Genomic DNA, 25,452 nt, shown 5'->3' with positions numbered 1-25,452 from the left:
AGCAGGGCCAGACAGAGGGGGGGACAGAGACAGACAGACGGGGGGACAGACAGACGGAGGGTCTAGGGGCAGGACGGACAGACAGGGGGGCAGACAGACGGAGGGTCTCAGGGCAGGACAGACATACGGGGGGACGGACAGATGGAGGGTCTAGGGGCAGGATGGACAGACGGAGGGTCTGGGGCAGGACAGACAGACGGGGGGACGGACAGACAGACGGAGGGTCTAGGGGCAGGAGGGACAGACAGGGGGGCAGACAGACGGAGGGTCTCAGGGCAGGACAGACATACGGGGGGACGGACAGACGGAGGGTCTGGGGCAGGACAGACAGACAGGGGGACAGACAGACAGACGGAGGGTCTCCGCGCAGGACGGACAGACGGGGGGACAGACAGACAGAGGGTCTGGGGCAGGGGGGACAGACAGGGCGACAGACAGACGGAGGGTCTCGGGGCAGGACAGACAGACGGAGGGTCTCGGGGCAGGACAGACAGACGGGTGGACAGACAGACGGAGGGTCTTGGGGCAGGACGGACAGACGGGAGGACAGACAGACGGAGGGTTTCGGGACAAGGCCAGATAGACCGGGCACAGACAATGAGAGTGCACGGGCCAGGCCAGACAGACAGACGGACAATCTACCGGCAGCACAAGCCAAGGCGGGGAGGCAGAGAGGGGATAAGGCCAGAGGGGCGCCGAGCTCCCACCCAGGGCCCCGGGGCTGCCAGCTCCGCCCCCCGCCCTCGGCTCTGGCCGCCCGCCGAGCGGGCGGGCCCGGCGGCCGCGTAGGCCCGGGGAGGGCGGGCCCGGCGGAGGCAGGGCCAGGCCCCGGCCCCGGGGAGCCGGCGGCGGGGCCGGGATTGGCGCAGGGCGGACGCGGCGCTGTCGGCCCCGCGGAGATGCCGCTGCAGCTGCTGCGAAGGGCCCTGGCGGCCTCGGCCCAGCGCCTCCGCCCGCCCGCCGCCCCCTGCGCCGAGCCGCGCGGGGCGAGGCCCTGCAGCCTGGCCGCCTGCTCCTCCTACCGCCTCCGCGACGCCCGTGAGTCCGACCCGCGGGTCCCCCGGGCCATGCGCCCCAGAGCCCTCCGGCCCCCCTCGGCCCGGGATAGTCCCTCCTCGGGGGCCCCCGTTCCCCGGGATGGTGCGCGGGGCCTCCCCCGGAGACACCCTGCACCCGCTGCCCGGTAACCCCCCGGCATCCTGCCGCAGCCTCTGCTTGCGGGGGCACCCAGCACTTGTTGTCCCCTGGAAACCTCCAGGCCCCCTGAACCGCTCTGCCCCAGGGCAGCCCCTGCACCCCGGCCCCTCCCCTGGGCACCCTGCACCCTCTCTGGGGGTCTCCAGGGCACTCGGCACGGCCCGACACCCAGGGTGGAGGCATTCAGCCTCCCTCCTGCAGGTCTCTCGCTCCCCCATCACATCCTGGGCTGATGCAGCCGCAGGCTCAGCCCCCTTGTCAACAACATTCTTCTCCTCCTGCAGAATTGGTCTGGTTTAACATCACCACTTTTTCTGTCTCTGTTTAATTTTAAACTCACGTTTGAAGTTCCACGTTTTTTGATAGACTGACTGTTCTTCAAAAGTTACATAGAAGGGGCTGAGATTTACAGCAGCTTGTTAATTACACTTTCCCGATTACAGGTTTCAGAGTAGCAGCCCTGTTAGTCTGTATCCCCAAAAAGAAAAGGAGGACTTGTGGCACCTTAGAGACTAACCAATTTATTTGAGCATCCGATGAAGTGAGCTGCGTAGCTCACGAAAGCTTATGCTCAAATAAATTGGTTAGTCTCTAAGGTGCCACAGGTCCTCCTTTTCTTTTTCCTGATTACAGTGTCCAGAAACAGTGTTAACAATAATAGGAGAAAAATGTGTGCATTTCCTCTAGAGCTGGGGTTCTCAGACTTTTTTACTGGTGACCCCTTTCACACAGCAAGTCTCTGAGTTATAAGTTAAAAACATATATTTTTAATATATTTAACACCATTATAAATGCTGGAGGCAAAGCAAGGTTTGGGGTGGAGGGTGACAGCTCGCGACCCCCCCATGTAATAACCTCGCAACCCTCTGAGGGGTCCCAACCCACCCTGCTGTAGAGGTGAGGTCCTGATTGGGGACTGGCTGATCTATAAGTGAGCTGCAGCGCTGCAAGCTTCCTCAGGAGCAGTGACCTTCAGTGAGCCCAGGTTCTTGTTGAGGGGCTGGAGGGAAAACAGTGTAGTCACCTGTCACATGAATGGTCTGTTACAATATTTAAGCTTTCCTTTCACATAAAAGAAAATAAGGCGGGTAAATTTGTACAATTTTTTTAAATAAAGTATCTGAGCCCATCTCACCTCCAAGATTTTTATGGTTAATTTTCAGACCAATTGGTAAATGACCAGAAATTTGTCGGTGAACCTCCAGGGATCCACCGACTATGAGAACAACTGTCCTTCAGTCATTTAGCACCTGCAACTTCCCAGATCCAGGCAGGTTTTGTCAGGCTCCTGATTCTCATTTCCTTACATGAGTTGAATCTGATTCTCTGGAAATTGAGTACATGCGTAGGTCCCTATCCTGCCAGTTGATCTGCCTAGGCAGTTAGTGGGGCTCCTTGCAGGCACAAAGATCTGCCTTTTTATTCCACCTTGTGAGATCAGTGATGATGCTGTAATAAGTGCTTTAAAAGCACTTAATAGGGATCCATTTCCAGCCATGTGCCACATAAACAGAGGAGGGTGATGGGAAAAGACCCAGTTTTTATGGAGCCCTCCAAAGAATATTCTTGTTCTGAATTGGCAGTTTACCTGCTGCCTCTGGAGCTGAGCTGATATCAGTTGGTCATACTGGTATGTAAGGAGGCTTGGCAGAATTCAATTTTTTTTTCTAATTGTGATGATTTTTTTCAATTTTCAATTTTTTTTTCTATTTTTAACTTTGTTTTTACAGTTGTGGGGTAGTGCATTGCTGACCATGGGACTGCAGGGGACTCCCTGTGCAGCGGAGTGGCCCAAAACACTGAGACACGAATTGTGGGGGAGGCTGCAGAAGTCCTGGCCTGGCAGAGCAATGACCCTGGGCAGGACGGTAAGGAGGATGACAAGTCGTGGCTGCAGGGGAGGTCAACCTGCTGCTGAAGAGTTCCTGCCTAGAGTCGGCTCCACACTTGTGGATGGTGATTGCAGACCTGCTGAGGGCTCTCTGCCTGGGCCTGGTGACACAAGATCCATACAGGCACAAGGTGCGGGGGATAGCAGAAACCTCTGGCCAAGACCGCAAGGAGGAGGATTCGCTGGCCATGGGGCCACCCCTTTGTTCAGTGGTTCCTGCCTGGGGACTGAGGCATTCAGCAGCAGGGTGGCCTTCCCCACTCCCAGGGACAATGACGACGCTGATTACTCCTTGCAGTTCTGGACTGGGGAGTCAATGCTTCACCAGGCCAGGATCACAGCCTTCCCCTCACCTTGTGCCTGTAGGGATAGGGTGTCACCGCCCCCGCTCACTCGCTAACCCACCAGCTGGGAGTGTGGGACCCATCCCCTGGCAGGAACTGTTCAGCAGCAGGATGGCCTCTCCCACAACTGGGGGCTCATCCTCCATGCAGTCCTGACCAGGGGTCTCTGCTCCACTGGGCCAGGCCAAACACAGCCTCCCCCAAACCTTGTTCCTGCAAGGAATGGGTGTTACCAGCCCTGAGGCAGCATAGCTCTGTAGTTCTGCTTTCATGGACCTGCTCACTTACTCCTGTATCAGCAGGGCTAGAGAGGGCTCCCTGCATAGGGGTGATACCTGATCCCTGCAGGTATGCTGATTGTTACTGACTGACTTTTGTTGTTATTGTTGTTGATTTCAGTGTGTCCCCTGAAATCCACATTTTATTGATAGTTCCAAATTAAAATTGAATCCTGCCACGCCTACACATCAGCAAAAATAAAGTGGCATGACACAGCTCTATATAGGTTAAGTAGCGAAACAGAAGACCTATGTAAATTTATTGACAATTGAGGAAAAATTTATCCCTGACAAATGAGAGAAAACAAAATTGCTTTGAATAGCTTTATTATTGTGACAGATACAGCTATGAAGCAAGTTACTACACTTCCCTGGGTAAATCTGAGTCATACAAGTGGGAATGTACTGTTTTCTTTATTTTCTTATAGACCAGCTGATGTGAATCTAGCCTTTGAAAATGCTATTCTGAGGCACTTTCTGTTGCCAAAAAGATCTAACATTCTGTCATAAATTCTGTACAACACATTAGAGACTGATTCTGGGTTCTGCTTTTAGTGCATCCGCTTTGGCAGAGCGAGTTTTCAGTTTCTGGGGGCACTCGGCAGTCTCCAATCAACATCCAGTGGAGAGACAGTGTTTACGACCCTCAACTGAAGCCCCTGAAAATCCACTATGACCCAGACACATGTCTCTATATCTGGAATAATGGGTACTCATTCCAGGTTGAATTTGACGATTCCACAGACAAATCAGGTAAGGAGTGCAACAAGATCAGGTTAATGTGTTATTTCTGTCTGCTGCTGAAAAATCCTGTCCATGCCATACTGTAAGATCTGTCTCTCTTTCTCAGTAAGAATCAGAAAACAAAGGCTGAAAACCAAGTTAGAGTATAACCCTCTTCTAAAGAAGGTGCCTTTTCTCCCCTTTTTATGGAATAGCTTCTCTCTAAGCAAGGATTCATTGTAATCAGTATCACAATGCATTGGTTCTGCCCTGTATTAAGGGCTTCAGTTGTGCCTTGTGCAAACCTTCTACACTTATTGCACAAGCCTTTATGTCCTTCCTTTTGATTTTATCTCATTGTCTTTTTTAGCTAGTGCTTGCATGAATGTACTTGATTTTAAAATTGTAATTCTGGAATTAAACATTAATGAAATAATTCGGCTGTTTATCTCTTTGTGTTAACATAAAAGTAATGCATTTGAGATAATTAGCCAGCAAGGTTCATGTTCCTTTTTGAAGAGTACATTGTTCTGTTAGAACTATTTAATCTGAGTAAACTCTTGAGGAAAATAAATAATGCTGATTTGATAATGTGGTAAGCAAATACATGTGATCAAGTTGCTTTAAAAAAAATCTCCAAGCTCTACCAATAGATAGTAGCTAAATCATAGAATCATAGAATATCAGGGTTGGAAGGGACCTCAGGAGGTCATCTAGTCCAACCCCCTGCTCAAAGCAGGACCAATCCCCAATTAAATCATCCCAGCCAGGGCTTTGTCAAGCCTGACCTTAAAAACTTCTAAGGAAGGAGATTCTACCACCTCCCTAGGTAACGCATTCCAGTGTTTCACCACCCTCCTAGTGAAAAAGTTTTTCCTAATATCCAACCTAAACCTCCCCCACTGCAACTTGAGACCATTACTCCTTGTCCTGTCCTCTTCTACCACTGAGAATAGTCTAGAACCATCCTCTCTGGAACCACCTCTCAGGTAGTTGAAAGCAGCTATCAAATCCCCCCTCATTCTTCTCTTCTGCAGACTAAACAATCCCAGTTCCCTCAGCCTCTCCTCATAACTCATGTGTTCCAGACCCCTAATCATTTTTGTTGCCCTTTGCTGGACTCTCTCCAATTTATCCACATGCTTCTTGTAGTGTGGGGCCCAAAACTGGACACAGTACTCCAGATGAGGCCTCACCAATGTCGAATAGAGGGGAGCGATCACATCCCTCGATCTGCTCGGTATGCCCCTACTTATACATCCCAAAATGCCATTGGCCTTCTTGGCAACAAGGGCACACTGCTGATTCATATCCAGCTTCTCGTCCACTGTCACCCCTAGGTCCTTTTCTGCAGAACTGCTGCCTGGCCATTCGGTCCCTAGTCTGTAGCTGTGCATTGGGTTCTTCCGTTCTAAGTGCAGGATCCTGCACTTATCCTTATTGAACCTCATCAGATTTCTTTTGGCCCAATCCTCCAATTTGTCTTTATCTCTGCAAGATACATTTTAAAATTTGGACTGAAAATTCAAGTGAGTTTAAATTCAAGATATTACTGCTAAACTGAAGGTTTTTGATCATTGATCCTCTTAAAATCTACTTGACAAAAGCATATTAGTGCAGTTTTCTATTACAATTAGGTATGAATAGAATATTTAATAACTTCTGTTAAGTAGTAGCAGTTGGTCACAGATATTGGATAGCATTTGATTCACTGTAGTTATCCAAATTGTCAGTGTGGAAAGATAATATTTAGAGCTGGATGAGTTCAGACCTTCCCAATTAGAGTGACAGGTGGTCTGAGATGAGTATTTCTCCAGTGCAGGAAAGGCTTGACTCTTTTGTGGGGCAGGCGGAAAATGCTTGTGAACATCTCTAGCTAAGGAGGTTCACACTTTTAATACTTCTGTCAGAAAAACTCTGGGGAAGGTGTCCCAGTGCTATATTCATAAATATCTTATTTCTATGATACCAACACTTTTTTTGGCTGATGTTTGGAGAGGGATTGAGAAAACAATGTTATAAAAAAGATTCGTTATTGTGGGTTCTTTGAATGCTGGATTCCCCAGGTTAACAAGAAAAGGAAGATTTACAAGTTCAACATTTGCCCAATTAATAGTATTACAGAAAGCTTTTTTGCAGTGTTGGGATTCAGATGTTGAAGTGGAGACTGTCCCTGTTCTCACTTATTACAAGCACAGAAACAGATCTCCTGATGGCGGGAAGTGTGGGAATTCTATTTATCCAGTCATTCTGAGCCATCATTTCCCCTCAAAATTGAGTGTCAAGCACCTGTCTGCCCCTCCTTATTGTCATAAACATTTGTGCATTGCACTTCTGTTGCTATTAGCAGAGATTTGCAAGTGTTAACACCTCATGTCATTTGATGACAATCACTCCCTTTTTTCTGTCTTTGGGAACAGAAGATCCTAAAGTCGCTCCCAAACTGATTGTGCATACTAAAACATCTCCTACAGGCCAAATTGCAATGCCTGTCATGTAACTACTTCGTGTGTAGACCTCATTTGCTACAACTTCTGTACACCATTTCTGAAACCCCTGTGTCTTTCCAGGTTCCTCTTTGAAGTTATAACAACCCGTGTCACTATTTCACAAATGTAATATTGTTGTATATTAATCCATCATCCAGGTCTACATTGAACAAGGAAATCACACTGTAGCACGTTCATGTTTTTACAGTGTAGTGTGTAATTCTATTAGTGTTCTAGTTACAGTGGAGCAGTCTAGGATAATTGCACTATTTAGATGCAGCACAAGTTCATTATCCATCCTATTGTATTGTACTTAGTGCACGAAAACTCTAACCTGTTCTGCTTTTAGTTGGGCAGATTTTCTTTTATATACCTTTCAACTTTCTAAACTTCTCTCCCTCTTTCCCCCACAGTCTGCTTTTCACTCTCTTATTCTTCCTCTATCTTTGGTTTCTCTTTTTGCTTTGTCTTCCTCCCAGCTTCTATCATTCAGCTGCAATAGAGAGAGAGAGGTGAAAGCAACATGGATACAAATGCAATGGAGTTGAAAAATAAGATTGAAAATGTTGAAGAAAAGTAAAAAATGATGAAAAGAGAAGGGCATATCCAAGGTAAACAGAAATGCTGAATTCCTGACCTTAGACAAAAACATGCCTCTTGCAAAAGAGGAGACTAGCTCTGCCATTGGGTGCTATAGACAAGCAGAACAGGAGAATGAAGAGAATTCGAGGGGTTGGGGGGGGAGAGAGTGTGGGAAAGGTATGTAATGTACTGGTTATTTATATGCACCACTGCCATCTATTGGATGGAAATGGACTTGTAACATTACTCAGTTTAAAGAAAGAAAAGGAGTACTTGTGGCACCTTAGAGACTAGCAAAGTTATTTGAGCATAAGCTTTCGTGAGCTACAGCTCACTTCATCGGATGCATTCAGTGGAAAATACAGTGGGGAGATTTATATACACAGAGAAGATGAAACAGTGGGTGTTACCGTACACACTGTAACGAGAGTGATCACTTAAGGTGAGCTATTACCATCGGGGGGGGGGGGGGGGGCTTTTGTAGTGATAATCAAGGTGGGCCATTTCCAGCAGTTGACAAGAACATCTGAGGAACAGTGGGGGGTGGGAGGGGAATAAACAAGGGGAAATATTTTACTTTGTGTAATCACCCACCCACTCCCAGTCTCTATTCCAGCCTAAGTTAATTGTATCCAGTTTGCAAATTAATTCCAATTCAGCAGTCTCTCCTTGGAGTCTGTTTTTGAAGTTTTTTTGTTGAAGAATTGCAACTTTTAGGTCTGTAATTGAGTGACCAAAGAGATTGACGTTTCTCCGACTGGTTTTTGAATGTTCTAATTCTTGACGTCTGATTTGTGTCCATTTATTCTTTTACGTAGAGACTGTCCAGTTTGGCCAATGTACATGGCAGAGGGACATTGCTGGCACATGAGGCATATATCACATAGGTAGATGTGCAGGTGAACGAGCCTCTGATAGTGTGACTGATGTGATTAGGCTCTATGATGGTGTCCCCTGAATAGATATGTGGACACGGTTGGCAACGGGCTTTGTTGTAAGGATGGGTTCCTGGGTTAATGGTTCTGTTGTGTGGTGTGTGGCTGCTGGTGAGTATTTGCTCTCCTGCTGGTAATAGCTCACCTTAAGTGATCACTCTCGTTACAGTGTGTATGGTAACACCCATTGTTTCATGTTCTCTATGTATATACATCTCTCCACTGTATTTTCCACTGAATGCATCCGATGAAGTGAGCTGTAGCTCATGAAAGCTTATGCTCAAATAAATTTGTGAGTCTCTAAGGTGCCACAAGTACTCCTTTTCTTTTTGCAGATACAGACTAACACGGCTGCTACTCTGAAACCTGTCAGTTTAAAGAACAGCTCTGTCTGAGCTTGAAAATTTGTCTCTCTCACCAACAGAAGTTGGTCTAGTAAAAGATATTATCTCATCCACCTTGTCTTTCTAGGTTTAAAAAAAAAAGTTTCAGACAAGCTGCTGCTGCTTTAGAAAAAAAGAGGGAGTCCCTTTAAAGTGTGGTGTTGTGAAACCAATCAGCATTGTTGTAGGCCATGAAAAACCAAAAAGTGTCAATGACTGGAAAGGGATTGTAAACCCTGTTTATTATCTTTATCTATCATGTCCATCATAAGGGTCTGATTTTGCAAATAGACATGCTTGTGAGTAACTTCATTCACGTGGGTAAACCTGTGTAGGTGAATGGGGCTATTCGCATGAGTCTAAGTACTCACGGATGCACATGAACAAATAGGATCAGGTGTGGAGGTCATTATAGGAGTGGGGTCTTAATTCCCTCCCCCCCAGTGCTCTCTCATTATACTTACTGTGCTTTACTGTCTCCTCTGAACCTCTTTAAAAAATGAAGAGAAAAAGCTTTAATGTATTTTAAAACTAATGTTCAGTTTTTCACTGATGCCAAGAAATAGCTGAGATAACTAGCCTTGGGGTGTTGGATGAGTTAAATGTCAAGTTGTACATCTTGGTGGTATACTGCTCCTTTAACAAATAATTAGGATTTTACAGTGTGAGTGGAAGTTTGAGGTAAATGCATGAAATTCTTCTTAAAAAGACATGGCTCCATCAGCTGTTTTCAAGTGTCTTTCCTTTAGCCAGGAGGTGAACAAATCACTATCTCTGTTAGTAATGACACCCTTGTATTATATAGGGTCTGATCCTGCTACCATTGAAGTCAGTGACAAAATTCCCATTGGCTTCCATGCTGGAGAATCAAGACCATAGTCCTTTTATTCCCCCCGATCCTAGTGGTGTATAAAGGTGAGCAAGTGTTAGCATGCACATGAAGAAACTGAGCAGCAGAGAGGACAAGTGACTTGCCAGTGGTCATATAGTCAGTCTTTGGCACAAATGAGTCATGTGACTCCTGGTCTGTACTCTGACCTCTAGAGTTGCTTCCCCCTGCGTATAGAAAGGTTGCTGGGGGAGTCTTGCATTTTGCTCTGAAAAATGAGTACACCTACTCTGGAAGGCCAAGGCCAAGATGTTGGGCTGGTTTAACTATGGCTGGAAAAGCAACATTGTCTAGTGGACTGGACATGGAACTAAAATCCAAGAATGGCTGAGTTCTAATCCAAGTTCTGACGCTCAGCTGCTCTGTCTTTAGTGACTTGCCTAAAATTCTCAAAAATGCTATACTTTCATGACTCCAACTGAGGTCAGTGGATGATATGGCATTGTGGTGCTCGCTTAAAGCAAGCCCAAGGTTTTACAAATTGGGCAGCCAAAGTCATTGGTCACTTCTGAAAATTTGGGCTTTAATCCCTCTACCTTAGTTTTCTCCTCCTCTGGAAAGAATTAATTCCCCTCCTTCCAAGAGTGAGGTTAGGATTAATTAATCCATATAGTGGTTTGATATAAAATAGTAATTATGTACTATGTATTTAACATCAGTAAATCAGTTTGTAAAGCACATAATGATGTTAGTTAATAGTCCTTTAGATGTAATTGGTACCAGTAATTTAGAAGGTGCTATGATCTAGTGACTAGCAAAAAGGGATTTAGAATCAGGAGGATCCTGTGTTTTAATCTGGAGTGACCCAGTGAATCATTCCCACCAGGAAAAAAGGTAAACATCAGGAGTTAATTCAAAACCAGATACATAATTTGAGTTTTGGTGAGTATACCAATTACAAAAAGTCTATCGCCTACTTAAACTAAATTCTGAGTTGCTATTTTAATAATTTAATAAATATGAGGCTAAGAAGAATTACATTCAATTGTGACCTAGGCCAATTCAAAATATCACTTGTAAATAATACAGTCTAACTTCAACAAGCTTTGGATTTTTGCACATATGCAGACAGTGTTTCGATTCTTCCTGATCATCACCCAAATTGTTTTCAACATACAAAATATCAGCATATTTACAGGCATTTTGGAAATAGTTTAATATTGGACTGATACTCTAAAATTGTGTGTCTATCACAGTTCTTGCAGAGTCACGTTTTCTAAACTTCTGTAAAATTTAAAAAAGATTTAAAATTATATGTTTGTCAAAATGTACTAATTGTATTGGTACAAGAATAAGAATTTGGAGGATATTCATGGTTTGTATTGTCACCTGAGAAATTCCAGTATCTCCTACAATTCCAGGTTTCACTGATCATGTCATAGATGGAGAGACTATTTTTGTCTTTCAATCCTGATGTTGTAAATATTCAGTGAAAACCCAGTGAACCACTTCTGATGCACCTGCTCAAAGAAGGTGTTCTGTATAGCCACCATGACTCTGCCAGACAAATCCTGGTTGAACTTGTAAAGATTCTTTCCCTTGCAGGGAGTTGGGTGAGGAAGCTTTGTTTACTATATAAAATGGGAGGTCATAAATTAACTTTAGCTTGAGTTCATCTGTGGGCTAATTAAAGTCTCACACTTGCCCCAAGCAATTTTGTTTAGATGCTTTAGCGAACTGAGCTGTAAAATTAACCAAGGGGAAAACATCACTGTAAAGCAGTTGCTGCATCTGAGCTTTCCTGGGTAAATACAATGCAAGGAGAGAAGAAAGCTGTATTATTTTCACATGTCACAGAGGCAGTTCTAAATCAGTTATCAGCTAAATGTAACTGTTTTTCTGTTTTTTCTTTTTCTTTTTTAGTAATTATGGGAGGACCCTTGGAAAATCATTACAGGCTAAAGCAGTTCCACTTTCACTGGGGAGCCATAAATGAATGGGGTTCAGAGCACATGGTTGACAGCAAAGTCTTCCCAGCCGAGGTACGGGGAGGAATGCTGAACAGTACTCCTATCTGATATTTGCACAAGGAGGAGGCTGGAACTCAGTGATTCCAGCCCTAATCCTGCCTAGAAAGCTAGTACTGAGCTGTGGTCAATGTACAGAACTGCTGCTTACCAGTAACTGTCCGTCCTAGTTAGCAGCAAAGTTCAGCCATTGTCCCATTAATAAGCTGAGAGCTGCCATACATTCCAGAAAAGCACGTGGTCCTAAAATTGGTTGTTGGCTACTTGAATGAAAATTCCAGTAACACTTTTTTTCTGGTACATGGCACTCTTTGAATGCAGACAATGAAAGCCACAGAATGAGTGCTTGGCATGCAACAAAATGTCACTGCTGTTACTGTCCATGCTGCTTTGGATGGCAGGACTGTGTCTCTGCCCAAATTGTGTTACTCTCATTTAGGGGAAAGGGTAGAAGAGAAAATAGAGGGGATAGATGAAGACCTGGTCTACACTAGAAAAGCTATACCGATTTAACTATGATGGTTGAGGATGATATTTTTGAACCGACGGTTATACTGTTATGAACTCTGTTGTGGATGTAGTTATACTTGTGTAAGGGTGCTTTACACTGGTAGAGCTTATTTTGCTTCTCAGACTGGAGTAAACTATAACTAAGGCTGCAAATTTGTCATGGAGGTCACGGAAGTCACGGATTCATCTGGCATGTAAGCTGCTCCCAGCTACTTGCAAGCGAATGACACTAGCCAATATCTCCAGTCCCAGAAACAACCCTAGGAACCTCCATCCTGCAGTGTCCAATTATGCCCACTGGACACTGCAAGTGTATATAAGTTCATCAATTTAACAAAGAAATTGATATGTAGGAGGAGTCTCTGACACACTGCAAACCAAATGCACTGCTTGAGGTAGAATAAACAAACCGATTTATTAACTATAAAGGTAGATTTAAGTGATTATAGGTCAAAGCATAACAAGTCAGATTTGGTCAAATGAAATAAAAGCATTCTAAGCTGATCTTAACACTTTCAATGTCCTTACAAACTTAGATGCTTCTCACCACAGGCTGGCTAGCTGCTCTTCAGCCAGGTTCTCCCCTTTGATCAGTGGTTCAGTCGCTTTAAGCCTTGAGGATACATTTTCAGCCTCATAACTAAATACATTAAATTATAACATAACTGTAACAATAATTTAACAACCATGCTCAGTGCATTATGAGCCTTCCGAAGACACCCAACATGACAAACTTTCCATTGGATACCACACAATCATTTTATAAAGATGAACATGTGGGTGTAGGGTGTTCCCCAGAGGTACAGAGCGTCACAGGGAGTAGTAAGGATCCTTCAGGAGATCATGGGTTAGTGGGGAAGGGATAATTGTATTGAATGTTCTTGTTCGGAAGGGCCTGAACCAGCCTCTGGGCATGGTGTCAGTCGTTCCTGGGCTGAGTGAACAGGCCAGCAGCCTACAAACTGGTGTAAGCGCCATTCTTATACTAGTATAACTGGATCCACCATGTGGGAGGGGAGATGTTTTAACTATATCAGCGTAGTTCAAGCAGTACTACTTTCTAGTCTAGACAAGCCTTAAGATTAGAACAGGAGGACTTGTGGCACCTTAGAGACTAACCAATTTATTTGAGCATGAGCTTTCGTGAGCTACAATCCGATGAAGTGAGCTGTAGCTCACGAAAGCTTATGCTCAAATAAATTGGTTAGTCTCTAAGATGCCACAAGTTCTCCTTTTCTTTTTGCGAATACAGGCTAACACGGCTGCTACTCTGAAATTTAAGATTAGAGAGCAGTGAATAAAGGAGGTGGGACTAGGGGAGAAAATACCCATTGGGCTCAGAGAGGAAAGTGTGACTTATGTGAAAATAATTTTCTTTTTATTCAACGAAAATGGAGATGGACTTGAAAATGGTTCTTTCCTCCTCTTTCTTCCCCCCCCAGTTGATGATGCCATAGTGGGGTCTGCTTATTTGTTTGGTAATTTGAGATTTATTAAAAACTAGACTATGAATAAGATGTCAAATTAACCTCCATGTAGAGAGTTAGCACAAGACTTAAGTTCCTTATTGAGAAGGCTTACGTGGCACTTTAAAGTTGTGCAGATAGGTCTTGTGCTGGGCTAGCTCTTCGGCTGAGGTGGATTTAACCTTAGGAGAGCTGTCTGTTCTATATCTCTCATCTCTTTCTTATAATGAGAGAAATTTTCCATTTGATTTTTAAAGGCACAAAGGGGAGCTGGGTGCCTAATGCAGCTAACTTCCTTCTGCACCTTTGAATAACAGTCTTGTAATCTGTCACCCACAAACCAAATCAGTCTTCTGTGAAATGCAAAGTATGGGGCTGAGGTTAGTTCTTTTTTTAAAAAAAAGCAGCTAAAGAAACAAATACTAGTTTCAAGTATATTTTTTGTTTCCCATTGTGTGGCTTTTGATTTTTAAGGTAGCTTCTATACATCTCAAATTGTCAAGGGTCAAATGTAGGACAAAGACCAGGACAAACTGCATTTGTTTTGATTCTGTTTGTCTGTCTGGTGTATGTGTGTGAAATTGTCATTCACTTGTATTTCAGCTACATTTAGTACACTGGAATCCTGTCAAGTCCACAAGCTTTGAAGAAGCTATCATGGAGAATAATGGTTTGGTTGTCATAGGAGTATTTTTGAAGGTAAATTGTTACTGCATCTGTAGTGATGCATTTTATATATAATTTTAAAAAATTAAAACAGATAAATATATATACTTTTTTTTATTAAACTTCTTGTGGTGGGTATTTCTGTAATGTGTTCTTGATGACTTACACATTTATATCTGTGTAATGCAGCTGGGATCTCATCATGCAGGACTACAGAAGTTAGTAGATGCATTACCAGCAGTTAAACACAAGGTAATACATATTTTTAAATTAAATGTTTAAATATTCCACTGCATCTCACTATCCTTATTGTTAGTGAGTTTATCAACATACAGAATATTTTGATAGTATCAAGGCATTAATAAACTCTTTATTACTGTCATTGATGTGTGTGGGTTGGGGACTGGACTGAGGTTAGGGCATTTTGAAACTACAGGGAAAGTTGTTGGATTCAAGTAGAGAAAATCACTAACCTTTCAGATTTTATGTGATCGCTTTCTAATCTGCCTGAATCAAGAAAAGCATGTAGACTGTATCTTTCCAGAGGGGCATGACACATGCTTAGTATTTTCCTTACCTGAAGGCTGAGGACCTCTGATACAAAGCCAAACTACTAAAAAATGTTCACATGGTAACTAAAAGCCAATTTTTTCAGAGAATCACTCAGTGCTGTAAAGAGAGACAGTCAGTGGTTACTGTCTGTGATATTAGATTTTCTGGTATCCATTACTTTTCTCCTGTGTACATTTGTTAATCAAAGCCTACAGTCAGGATTTCTTATCTGAACATAACTTTGAAGTCTCTGCAGCCCCTACTTTCACAGTCAGGAAGCTGATATTAAGGGTGATTTTATTAAGCGGGTGTGTTTCCAGTGGGGTCCTGCAAGGTTTGGTTCTTGGCTCTGTGCTGTTTATGCATTTTATCAGTGACCTCTTTGATTCCCTGATATAGTGCAGTGATTCAGTGTAGTATGTTGCTAGCTGTGCCTTTCCAGCTCACAGTGTCAACAGTGAAAGTTTTCCAGTCCCTCTTGCAAATGTCCTTGAACCTGAGCCTACGTTGACCCATGCCTGACCTGCCTCCTAGAGTACTGAAAATATATCAACCCAATGACTTGCAATCACTCTTAGAACATAAGAACGGCCATACTGGGTCAGACCAAAGGTCCATCTAGCCCAGTATTCTGTCTTCCGACAGTGGCGAATGCCAGGTGCCCCAGAGGGAATGAACAGAACAGGTAATCATCAAGTGATCCATCCCCTGTTGCCCACTCCCAGCTTCTGGCAAACAGAGGCTAGGGACACCATCCCTGCCCATCCTGGCTAATGGCCATCGGCCATCGATGGACCTATCCTCCATTAATTTAGCTAGTTCTTTTTTTACCCCTCTTATAGTCTTGGCTTTCACGACATCCTCTGGCAAGGAGTTCCACAGGTTAACTGTGCATTGTGGGAAGAAATACTTCCTTTTGTTTGTTTTAAACCTACGGTCTATTAATTTCATTTGGTGACCCCAGTTCTTGTGTTATGAGAAGGAGTAAATAACATTTCCTTATGTACTTCCTCCACACCAGTCTTGATTTTATAGACCTCTATCGTATGCCCCCTGAGGCATCTCTTTTCCAAGCTGAAAAGTCAGTCTTATTAATCTCTCCTCATCTCTTCCTGTAATAGACCCTCTAAGAGAGAATTTTCTCCAGAGAAAAAAAATATTTATATATATATTTTATGCCATGAAAGCCCCTCTAAATAAATGTTGACCAAGCGTGCTCAGAGAGAACTTCCAGTGCATTGAAAAGAACATTCTACAGAATGCTCAATTCTGAGTGTATACACATTCAGCATATAAAACTGAAATAATCTTGGGCCGACATTTTTTAAAATAGGTATTTATTTTTAGGTTCCCAAGTAAGTGGCCTGATTTCCAAAAGACTGAGCATTCTGCTCCTGTGATTGAAGTCAAAGCACACTCAGGACTTTTGAAAGTGGACTTAAGTGCTTAACTTTTTTTTTATGGTTGCTCAATAATAATATTGACAGCATTTAATCAATAATAACAAATTGTATTGTTCCTAATCTTATCACTGTTTAGATTTTTCAAATATATCCTCTAGGTTTTTTTTCAGAAGTTAAAATATTTAATACATGAATTTTCTTGGATTCTAGGACGCAATTGTTGAGTTTGATGTCTTTGACCCCTCCTGTTTGGTGCCATCATGCCCAGATTATTGGACCTATGATGGATCTTTGACCACTCCACCACTTACTGAATCTGTCACCTGGATTATTAAGAAGACACCAATAGAAGTTGATCAAAATCAGGTATTTATCATGCTAATAGTTTCTTTTTTAATAAAGATGGTTTATTGCCTGCTGGGATAGAGGGGGAAATAAACACTCCACAGAAAGAGAAGTTACTTACCAGTAAGGCGGAGGACATAGAGATTGCCACCTGGCCCAAGGTCTGTCTAGTCTAGTAACCTGTTTTCTTACAGGGACCAGCATCAGATGCTTCAGAGTAAGGTATAAGAACCTCACAGTAGCAGATGTGGGATAATCTGCCCCATAAAGAGGTCTCATCCTGACCTAAGAAATTGGCTTAAGCATGACGTTTAATAGCTCTTCAAAATTTTTTGATAGTGTTAACTATCCAGAGAAATGTCTAATTCTTTTATGAGTCTTGCTAAGTTCTTGCCCTCAGTGTCTTCCTGTGGCAGTGAGCGTTGCCTATACATGCTCATGGAATCCAGGCACTTGTATTATAAACTTCCAGAATCCTCTACAGAGCACTGGGGATACACACCCTTGCTTCCCTTCCCCTTGTGCAAGGTTCCAAGGATATATTTAAAAAAAAAAAGGGGAGAGTCCCTAATTGCTTTTTGGTTTCTTCTGACTGCTGAAAGTGCAGTGAGCTCAAAGCTTATCAGCTTTTTTTAATGCCCTTCGAGGGATTGTTTTGTTAATAGTTGGTTAGAGCGACAGTCTTGGGAAAAAAAAAAAAAGGGTGCCCGCAAGTGGACTATTTACAAGCCACCTCAAATAGGAACTTGGCAGTTTTAGGTTGATATTTATACTTAGTGCTCTAACATTCATCCAGTTCTTGTCACTGTGTATTACCTGCTGCTGTTAGATGTAGTGCCTCAAGTTGCCAGTTTAATACTGCTCTTTGGCATGAAATAGAGGTGGAGAAGTTCCAAACTGGCAGGAGAGGCACAGAGATTAGGAGCAGCAAGAGGCTAAAATTACAATTTTCGCTGGCACTCTTCAGTATTCTCCACCCATCCAAGGAAACATGCATCAAGAATGGCCAAATTATTTTGGCATTAAAGTGTTTGCAGAAAGAACGAGGAGTACTTGTGGCACCTTAGAGACTAACAAATTTATTTGAGCATAAGCTTTTGTGGGCTAAAGCCCTCTTCATCAGATAGATGCATGCAGTGGAACATACAGTAGGAAGATATATTTTTACACACACAGAGAACATGAAAAAATGGGGGTTGCCATGCCAACTCTTAACAAGACCAATCGATTAAGATGAGCTATTATCAGCAGGAGAAAAAAAACTTTTGTAGTGATAATCAGGATGACCCATTTCAAACAGTTGACAAGAAGGTGTGAGTAACAGTTTGTTCGTCTGTAAGGTGCCACAAATACTCCTCGTTCTTTCTGCTGATACAGACTAACACGGCTACCACTCTGAATTAAAGTGATTTGTTTCAGATCTAGGAAAAATGGGAAAATGTGCCATTTGAATGACACGTGATCTGACCTGATAATTCCTCCTAGTTTAGGAGGCACTGAAGGCAAATTCATTCATTTTCACCAAGTTATTGAGGGTTTTACAATGACACATGGCAAGACTGTCAGTTCCCAATACAAACTCCGTGGGAAGTTAATGTCCAACAATAAATTCAGAAATTCCAAATTGTCAAGAATAGGAGTATACATGGGCATATGGCCCTATGTTACACAAAGGGGAATGCAAGAGTTACAGAGTGACTTGAAAGGAAGAGAAAGGTATAACAGAGCAAAGAAAAAAACTTTAATTTGAGGTGTAGTGTGTTCCCTTTTTCAATTCAGACTCTTCTGTATTGTCTCTTCCCTTTCGCTCCCTAAAAATCCCATCCTTTATGACAGAGAACAGGACACTAATTCCCTTATGGGCTTAAAGAAACTACTAAAAACGTCATCTGCTGGATGCCTGGGTTTTGAGAGCTAGCAGCAACACATGTGACTTACTGTTTCCCATGCATCAACATGTGTGTTTCTGAATTAGGAGAACAGAAGATGCAGGCAGGATGTAATCTAAGAAGGCTGAAGTACAGAAAGATTTATATAAAGGTGGTGCATATCCAACCCAGGAATACACAGGACTCGTTGCTGTTTTGTGATTGGCAAGAAATAAAAAGTGAATAAAGACGTAGTTCACCTGAAGATGACAGATGATTGGCATTTCATATCTTGTACTGATATAGTTGAGAACATGTTCTTTACCAGCAGGTGGTGAAGATATGCTGCAAGTTAATGCCCAGACCTCTCCGTACCTGAGTTTAGTGCGAGCTCTGATAGTTTCCAAAGCTGAGTGATCCTGTATTCCTTTTACTCCGGTTGTTCTTCTGACTGCTAAGTCACTCATTCACCATTTTTCATTCCCAGCTTGAGGAGTTTCGAATGCTGCTCTTTACCTCAGCTGGGCAGGAAGAAAAGAGGATGGTAGACAACTTCCGCCCGCTTCAGCCGCTGATGAATCGGACCGTCCGTTCATCCTTCCGAAACCACCACCTATTGAACATTGAAACAAGACCCAGCGAACATGCCCACCAACGTAGCCCATAGGGTAGCCTAAAAAGAGACAGTACATGTTACACTATCTAAAAGTTAGTAACAGACACTTTATTTTTAAAAATTCTGTATGTAGTGTGTGTATATGCTATAGAATTTCATGGTCAGTCATTGAAGGGATTTGAGATTTACTGGTTGGCATTTCACCTTCAGTGGGTCAGCTTTTCTGTAGCAGTACATACTTATTTTTTACCAAACTTCTAAAGCAAGTAGCAATAACTCATAGCATGTATTGGGTTATTTTCAGAATTTAAAGCAAAATAAGGGAGTGGGGTTTCACCACCCTATCCCATGCCATGGTTAGTTTGTATCTCATGAAATGCTTTTGCTTAAAGACTTCTGTTCAAACTAATAACCCCAACAGAGCAACACTAGCAGACTGGGGGCACAAAAAGAAGTCTCTCATAGATAACCGATCATGTCCATTGTAGGATTACTTTGTGGGAGGAGGGGAAAACCTCGTTCTATAGGCAAAAAGAAAATGGATACACTTTGTAAAGATTGAAAACAGTTTCTTGAGTAATGTGGTGCTGATCCTAAAGTATGGTCCAGATGGCCTTTTTTTATCTACCTCTGCTAGCCATAGTTTTCTCTGTATTCATCATGTTTCACTTACTTTGTATATTTTACTTTGTTTAATGTCCATCATGTGGGTGAAATTTGTGTACAAATGGATAACACTTTATTTCTGATGGAAACTAAGTCTGTCTTTAGACCTTAGAAGTTATATGGAGTAGATTTGTTTAAGTCATTTTGGAAAACAAATGAGAAATCTTGACCTTAGCTAGTAAATGGGAAAGACTCCAATAACTGAGGTCACTCGGTGTGAGTGAGATCAGTACATTAGCCCTTCAATGCTAAATTTTGAGCCTTATGACAGAGTTTCAGGTTTGCATATTTGATTCGAAAACACTTTGGGGTGGGGTGGAGGGGTGGGAGGCTCTGTTTATTTTGAGTGTGGGCTTTTGCCTAGTTAATTTGAGTGCCTTAGTGTTGTCCTTGCTTCCTTCATTAACCCTGCCTCTAGCTGATTGCCTTTTTGTCTTGAGAATAAAATTTCCCCATCTGCCTTAAAGTGTGGGTCTATTCTAAAATGCAAGTGTGTGTAAATGGCTCTTCTCGTTTCCTAGATCTGCTGTCCTGTGTGTAGTCAGATCCGATCTGCGCACTGAAGCGTTTTCACATCTGTTAGCCCTTCAGAGCCCCCACAGCTTGGTGGGATTGAGCTGGATTCCATTCCTTCTTGTGCATCATCAACAGCATGGTTTATTAACTTTCAGTTACCTGTAACTGAAAACAGTGGCTGGCACAGATGTCACTGAGGGCATCATCTAAATATTATGGGGCTGAAAGGAGTAACTGATGCCATAATTTGGTCTGTAGAACAACTTATATGCATGATTATGCGTGAGAATGAAAGATCCCAGTGTGACTCTTGGAGACGAGGTGAAGTTTGCTGCATTCACAGCTAGGAAAAGTGAGACAAGGTGGATGAGGTAATATCTTTTATTGGACCGGCTTCTGTTGGTGAGAGAAACACACTTTCGAGCTACGAGAACTGCTCGTCAGGTCTGGGAAAGGTACTCAGAGTGTAGCTTGAAAGCGTGTCTCTTTGACTAACAGAAGTTGGTCCAATAAAAGATATTCCCTCATCCACCTTGTCTCTCTCGTGTCCTAGGACCAACACTGCTAGAACAACAGTGCAAACAAGCTAGGAAAAGCATCATTTTGCTCTTTAAACTGAGCATGCTTGGCCTGGATTCATTGAAAGTGATCATGAAGCTCAGCAATGCCATTCCTACAACTACTTTTCAGAGTGGAACCACATTGAAGATGACAGTAACTTTGAATCAGTCATTTAAAGGTATCTTTTATGCCTTCCCTGATCACGGCCACTCTCCCAGTAAGGGAGTGATATTTAAACTGTTAAAAATTGCCAACTACGGTATTCTGTAATCTTAATGCTGCTGCCTTTACATTTAAAGGCTAATGATGACTAGGATTCTATAAGTAAATAAATCTTAAGAACATAAGATCGGCCATACTGGGTCAGACTAAAGGTCCATCTAGCCCAGTAGCCTGTCATCTGGCAGTGGCCAATGCCAGGTGCCCCAGAGGGAATGAACAGAATAGGTAACCTCAAATGATCCATTCCCTGTCTCCCATTCCCAGCTTCTGGCAAACAGAGGCTGGGGACACCATCCCTGCCCATCCAGGCTAACAGCCATTGATGGACCTAACCTCCATGAATTTATCTTATTTGAATGTATCTTAAATTAATCTAAAATATTCACATGGGTATAATGGAGAGAAGTGATTGTAAAATGGTTACTTCTGGTAGAAAAACGGAGTGAATATTAGTTTGAAATAAGTCAGAACTCCACAATCGCCTCTCTAAGTTACTTTTCTGACTAGTTACTGGTTTAAATTTTTTTTTTTTAAGTCACTGGCAGTGGAATGGATTTTGCAGGTTTTAGATAATTTCATACCCAGGATTTAAGCATTTTAGCTTTCTTGATGAGTTATTAGCAAGTTCTTGTTCTCTTTTGATTTGCAAAGATTATTTCACTAGTTGATACAGCTTTCATAATATACATAGATGCAAAATACATTTTGTTCTTCGGGGTCTATCGTAAACGTGCACACATGCCAGCTATGCAGATGATAAGCTGCAGTCAGGGGGTACATTTCAGTTAGATAGTCTATGCTCTGATGAGGGTAAAATATCTGGAAGCAGATTTCAATATTAAAGACTCTTGTTATATTTTCTTAGCACAATAAACAAGTTTTTTACAGGGATTTTTCTGTTACAGTTTCACAACTACTTGTGTCTGCATCTGTGTTTACATGTTCATATGGTTTTGTGTGTCTGTGGCAAAGAAAGAATATATATTTAAATTACAGGGTAAATTGTCCCATGTTCATACAATTAGTAGAAGCTTGACTTTTATTTTTTACATGTATGGTGATTATATCAGCCTTGCAAAATTGTGTTCACCCAGGAAGAGTTGTTCTTTCAGGAGCAGCAAGAGGGACATCAGCCTTTCCCCTCATTTCTCCAGCATCATGGTAAAAAGCAAATGATTTGATGTGTTAGCTAATAGTGTGTAATTACATTTCATGATGACTTTGCAAGGCTGCATTAAGTCTGACAGATGTCCACATAGTTATCTTAAGGCTTAACTTACTTTAGATGGCACAGTGTAAAGGGGTGTGAATATATAATTCTGTTCTGACTTGTATGATGACCATTTTAGTTATTTAATACAGCTGTAATTAAAAGTTTCCGCATTTTTTGGAAATGTGCAGCTTATACCCCTGGGAACTGGTGGAAGAGGGGACTTCTGTGGCACTAACTTACTGCAGGGTAAAGATGACCTTGGAGTTAGTGGTATTAAGATAGGGAAGGCTGAAATGAGGATTGTAACTGCAGGGCAGTACCTGTCCAGTCTTACTGTCAAACTTGTGCGCAGTAACATGGCAAACTCAGCACAGGGAGTATTATTGTGAGTTAAATATCACTCTGATAAAAACCTAGCTGTTTGGTGGCTTCATAATGTTAGAATGACTGTATTTGCAACAAAATATTTGCTACATTCCAGAATTCTCAGAGCACTATTCAGTGTGTGATTAACTTATCTTATACTTGAGCTGCATTGTTTTTGACCTCAAGTCTTGGTGAAGAGAATTCTTCTTGCCTTGAAATGCATACCTATATGGGAGATTAAATTGATCTCTCAAAAGTCTGCTTGCTACCAGAGTACTGGAATTTCATTATTCATGTTAAGGGACCTTTTTTTTCCTGGTAATCCTAGGTGTTGATAATGTAACTAACATTGTAGTGGTTTTCCTTATTTAATATTCATATTTGCTGTCAAGTTTGAAAGCCTTCATTTTTAACCTTATGTTCCTCATTATCTGTACTTATTTTCTTGGCAGTTATTGCACTGTGTATTTTAACATATGTATGAGTATATCCTATGCTCATAATTATTATTTACTTATTGAATCATCTGGTAACATGGAATATTTTAGGCTTGTTTTATTCTCCTGGGATAAATGCATTTATTCTTAGTTACCTGATATAAAGAAGTTCTTAGCTGCTGTATTTTTTGAAAATATTCAACTAGTGCATATATACACAATAAAATAGTACAAGAGAATCTGCGTGTGTATTTGTGTAACTAAGGTTTTTTTCAGTTCTGCAAAACTTCTTTCAATAAAATAATTGCTCCCTAACAATGAACTGGTTCATCATGTGTAGAGCGTAAGCAGATGTCAAACATTTTGTGATCTGTGAAGCTGTGAAAGACACTACTGAACTGTATTGTAATTGGAATTCTGAAACAATGAACTTGGCTGTGTAGAAGCAGTACTGACTGAAGAATATTTAATGGTTCATTGTCCTCTTGAGCCGTGTGAAAGGAGGACTGTACATTTTGAATATCCATTTACTCTACTATTTCATTCATCAGTTAGTATTAGATATCACCTAAAGAAACTGTCAGCTAAGTTCCTTTTTTAATATTGCATATTTGTTAACACTGAACATACTTAAGTATTATTGCTATAGCTCATAATTTCCTGACCTTCACATTTTGTGTTTTGCAGTTCTTTATATGCAGTGGTGTGTAGACTTGTCGGTCCCAGGATATTAGAGAGACCATGAGGGTGAGATGATATCTTGTATTGGACCAACTTCTGTTGGTGAGAGACCCAAGCTTTCGAGCTGACACAGAGCTCTTCTTCACGTGTGACAGATTTACTCCCAGTGTCACAGCTAAATACAGGGTGGAACAGATTGTTTAGTATAAGTAAAAAGAAAAGGAGTACTTGTGGCACCTTAGAGACTAACAAGTTTATTGGTGTAAGTAGTTAACACACATTTCAAAGGACCATTGAAAGTGAAGTGCCCTATTAACTCCTCTCCAGCCAGAAAAGAGAAAAAAATTGGGGGGGGGGGGGGAGTTTGTTATACACCATAAATCCAGTGTGTCTGTTCAGTCCATGATTTTTAGTGTCTAGCAGAATTATGAATTTAAACTCCCCGGCTCATCTTTTGAAGGTATTGTGCAGGTTTCCTTTGATGATGAGGATGGAGAGGTCAGGTATAGAGTGTTTGCTTTAGGAAAAGTGTTCACCCAAAGGTGACAATATTCTTGTCTTTGAACTCACACAGGAAAGTGATCATTCGAGAGCATAGTGTTTGTCTCGTTTCACGCACATAGAGGCTATTGAATGAGGTACCCCACATGTTGTGATTGGCATGTGTAGGAACCATGGATCTTGAAAGGTGTGTACTGTGGAGTGTTGATCACTGTAGCAGTGAAGATATGTTTTAAAGTTTCACATCTGTTGTTCTGGCAGGATGTGGTGGTGCTTCGAAATGGAGTGTCATGGTCTGTGGGGAGCTTGCTTTGGATGATGAGCGTGGCGAGGTTGGGGGATTGTGTAAAGCCCAGAAGGAGGGGGCTCAGGAAAGATTTTTCTGGTTGGAATCCCCATCGAGTATGGGTTGTAATTGTTTGACATAGCCCGTATGAGCTCCAGTGTTGGGTGGTAGGTGACAACTAGGGCTGTGCAATCAGGGGATTTTATTTATGTATTGAAGCAAGTTCTCTCAGGATATTTGGGTGGCCTGTTCCATGATGGAATCCACTTTGCTGGTGGAGTGTCCTTGTGTGGTGAAGGTGGTTTGAACTGTGTTAAGGTGTATATCCTGGACTTCCTCCTCAGAGCATATTCTGCAGTATCTGAGTGTCTGACTGTAGATAACTGATTTCTTAGTCTGTTTGTGGTGGTTACTGGATCAGTGAAGGTACATGTGGTGATAGACGGGTTTCTTATATATCGTTATCTGTAGAGTTCCATTGTTGAAGCTGATCATGGTATCTGGACACAGATGCTGGTGTGGGAGTGTTCTAGAGAGAGTTTAGTAAATGGGTGGTTGTAGCTGAAGTTGTGAAGGAAATCTATGAGGAAATTTCAGTCCTACCCTGCCATACCATAGCACCTTTAAGATTCAGATGTCATATGGATATTGTGGATTCCCATTTGAATTAATTTTGTTAAACATACATTTGTTGATGTGAAAGCGGGAAATTTAAGATACTGGTTAACTGTTCCTGCCTGAAATTGATTAGACACAATAGACTTGTATATCCAAGATGTTTTCTGGAGAATTGGCTTATTTGATTACAGTAGACTAACTGATTTTTATGATCAAGGCAGTTTTCCTGATAGAAGTAACCTGTGTGTTCATAACCAAAAGGCCAATTTACTTGCGATACA

General features: G+C 42.2%; 1 protein-coding gene across 2 annotated transcripts; it reads left to right on the top strand.

Annotated features, from left to right (window-relative positions):
* The first annotated feature begins 838 nt into the window (after positions 1-838).
* On the top strand, positions 839-23,324 carry CA5A (carbonic anhydrase 5A). Of its 2 annotated transcripts, XM_077831010.1 has the most exons (8): positions 839-1,038; positions 4,266-4,463; positions 11,575-11,693; positions 14,258-14,353; positions 14,510-14,572; positions 16,486-16,641; positions 18,976-19,196; positions 20,292-23,324. In XM_077831010.1, the coding sequence occupies exons 1-7, from the start codon at positions 900-902 to the stop codon at positions 19,153-19,155; spliced, it is 951 nt and encodes a 316-aa protein (XP_077687136.1). In that variant the 5' UTR covers positions 839-899; the 3' UTR covers positions 19,156-19,196; positions 20,292-23,324. The 2 variants fall into 2 exon arrangements, with proteins under 2 accessions (XP_077687136.1, XP_077687135.1); XM_077831009.1 differs by having other exon boundaries at positions 840-1,038; positions 18,976-23,324.
* The last annotated feature ends 2,128 nt before the right edge of the window (positions 23,325-25,452 follow it).

Source organism: Eretmochelys imbricata, chromosome 12 (genome assembly GCF_965152235.1).
Source record: "Eretmochelys imbricata isolate rEreImb1 chromosome 12, rEreImb1.hap1, whole genome shotgun sequence".
Lineage (NCBI taxonomy): Eukaryota > Metazoa > Chordata > Testudines > Cheloniidae > Eretmochelys > Eretmochelys imbricata.
The sequence above is the reverse complement of the archived record's forward strand: the minus strand, read 5'-3'. Positions and strand labels throughout refer to the sequence as shown.

Coding starts and splice junctions, on each gene's coding strand:
- CA5A (XM_077831010.1), top strand. CDS start 900: ATGCCGCTGCAGCTGCTGCGAAGGGCCCTGGCGGCCTCGGCCCAGCGC. Junction 14,354..14,509: donor TCATAGGAGTATTTTTGAAG/GTAAATTGTTAC, acceptor TGTGTAATGCAG/CTGGGATCTCATCATGCAGG. Junction 14,573..16,485: donor TACCAGCAGTTAAACACAAG/GTAATACATATT, acceptor CTTGGATTCTAG/GACGCAATTGTTGAGTTTGA.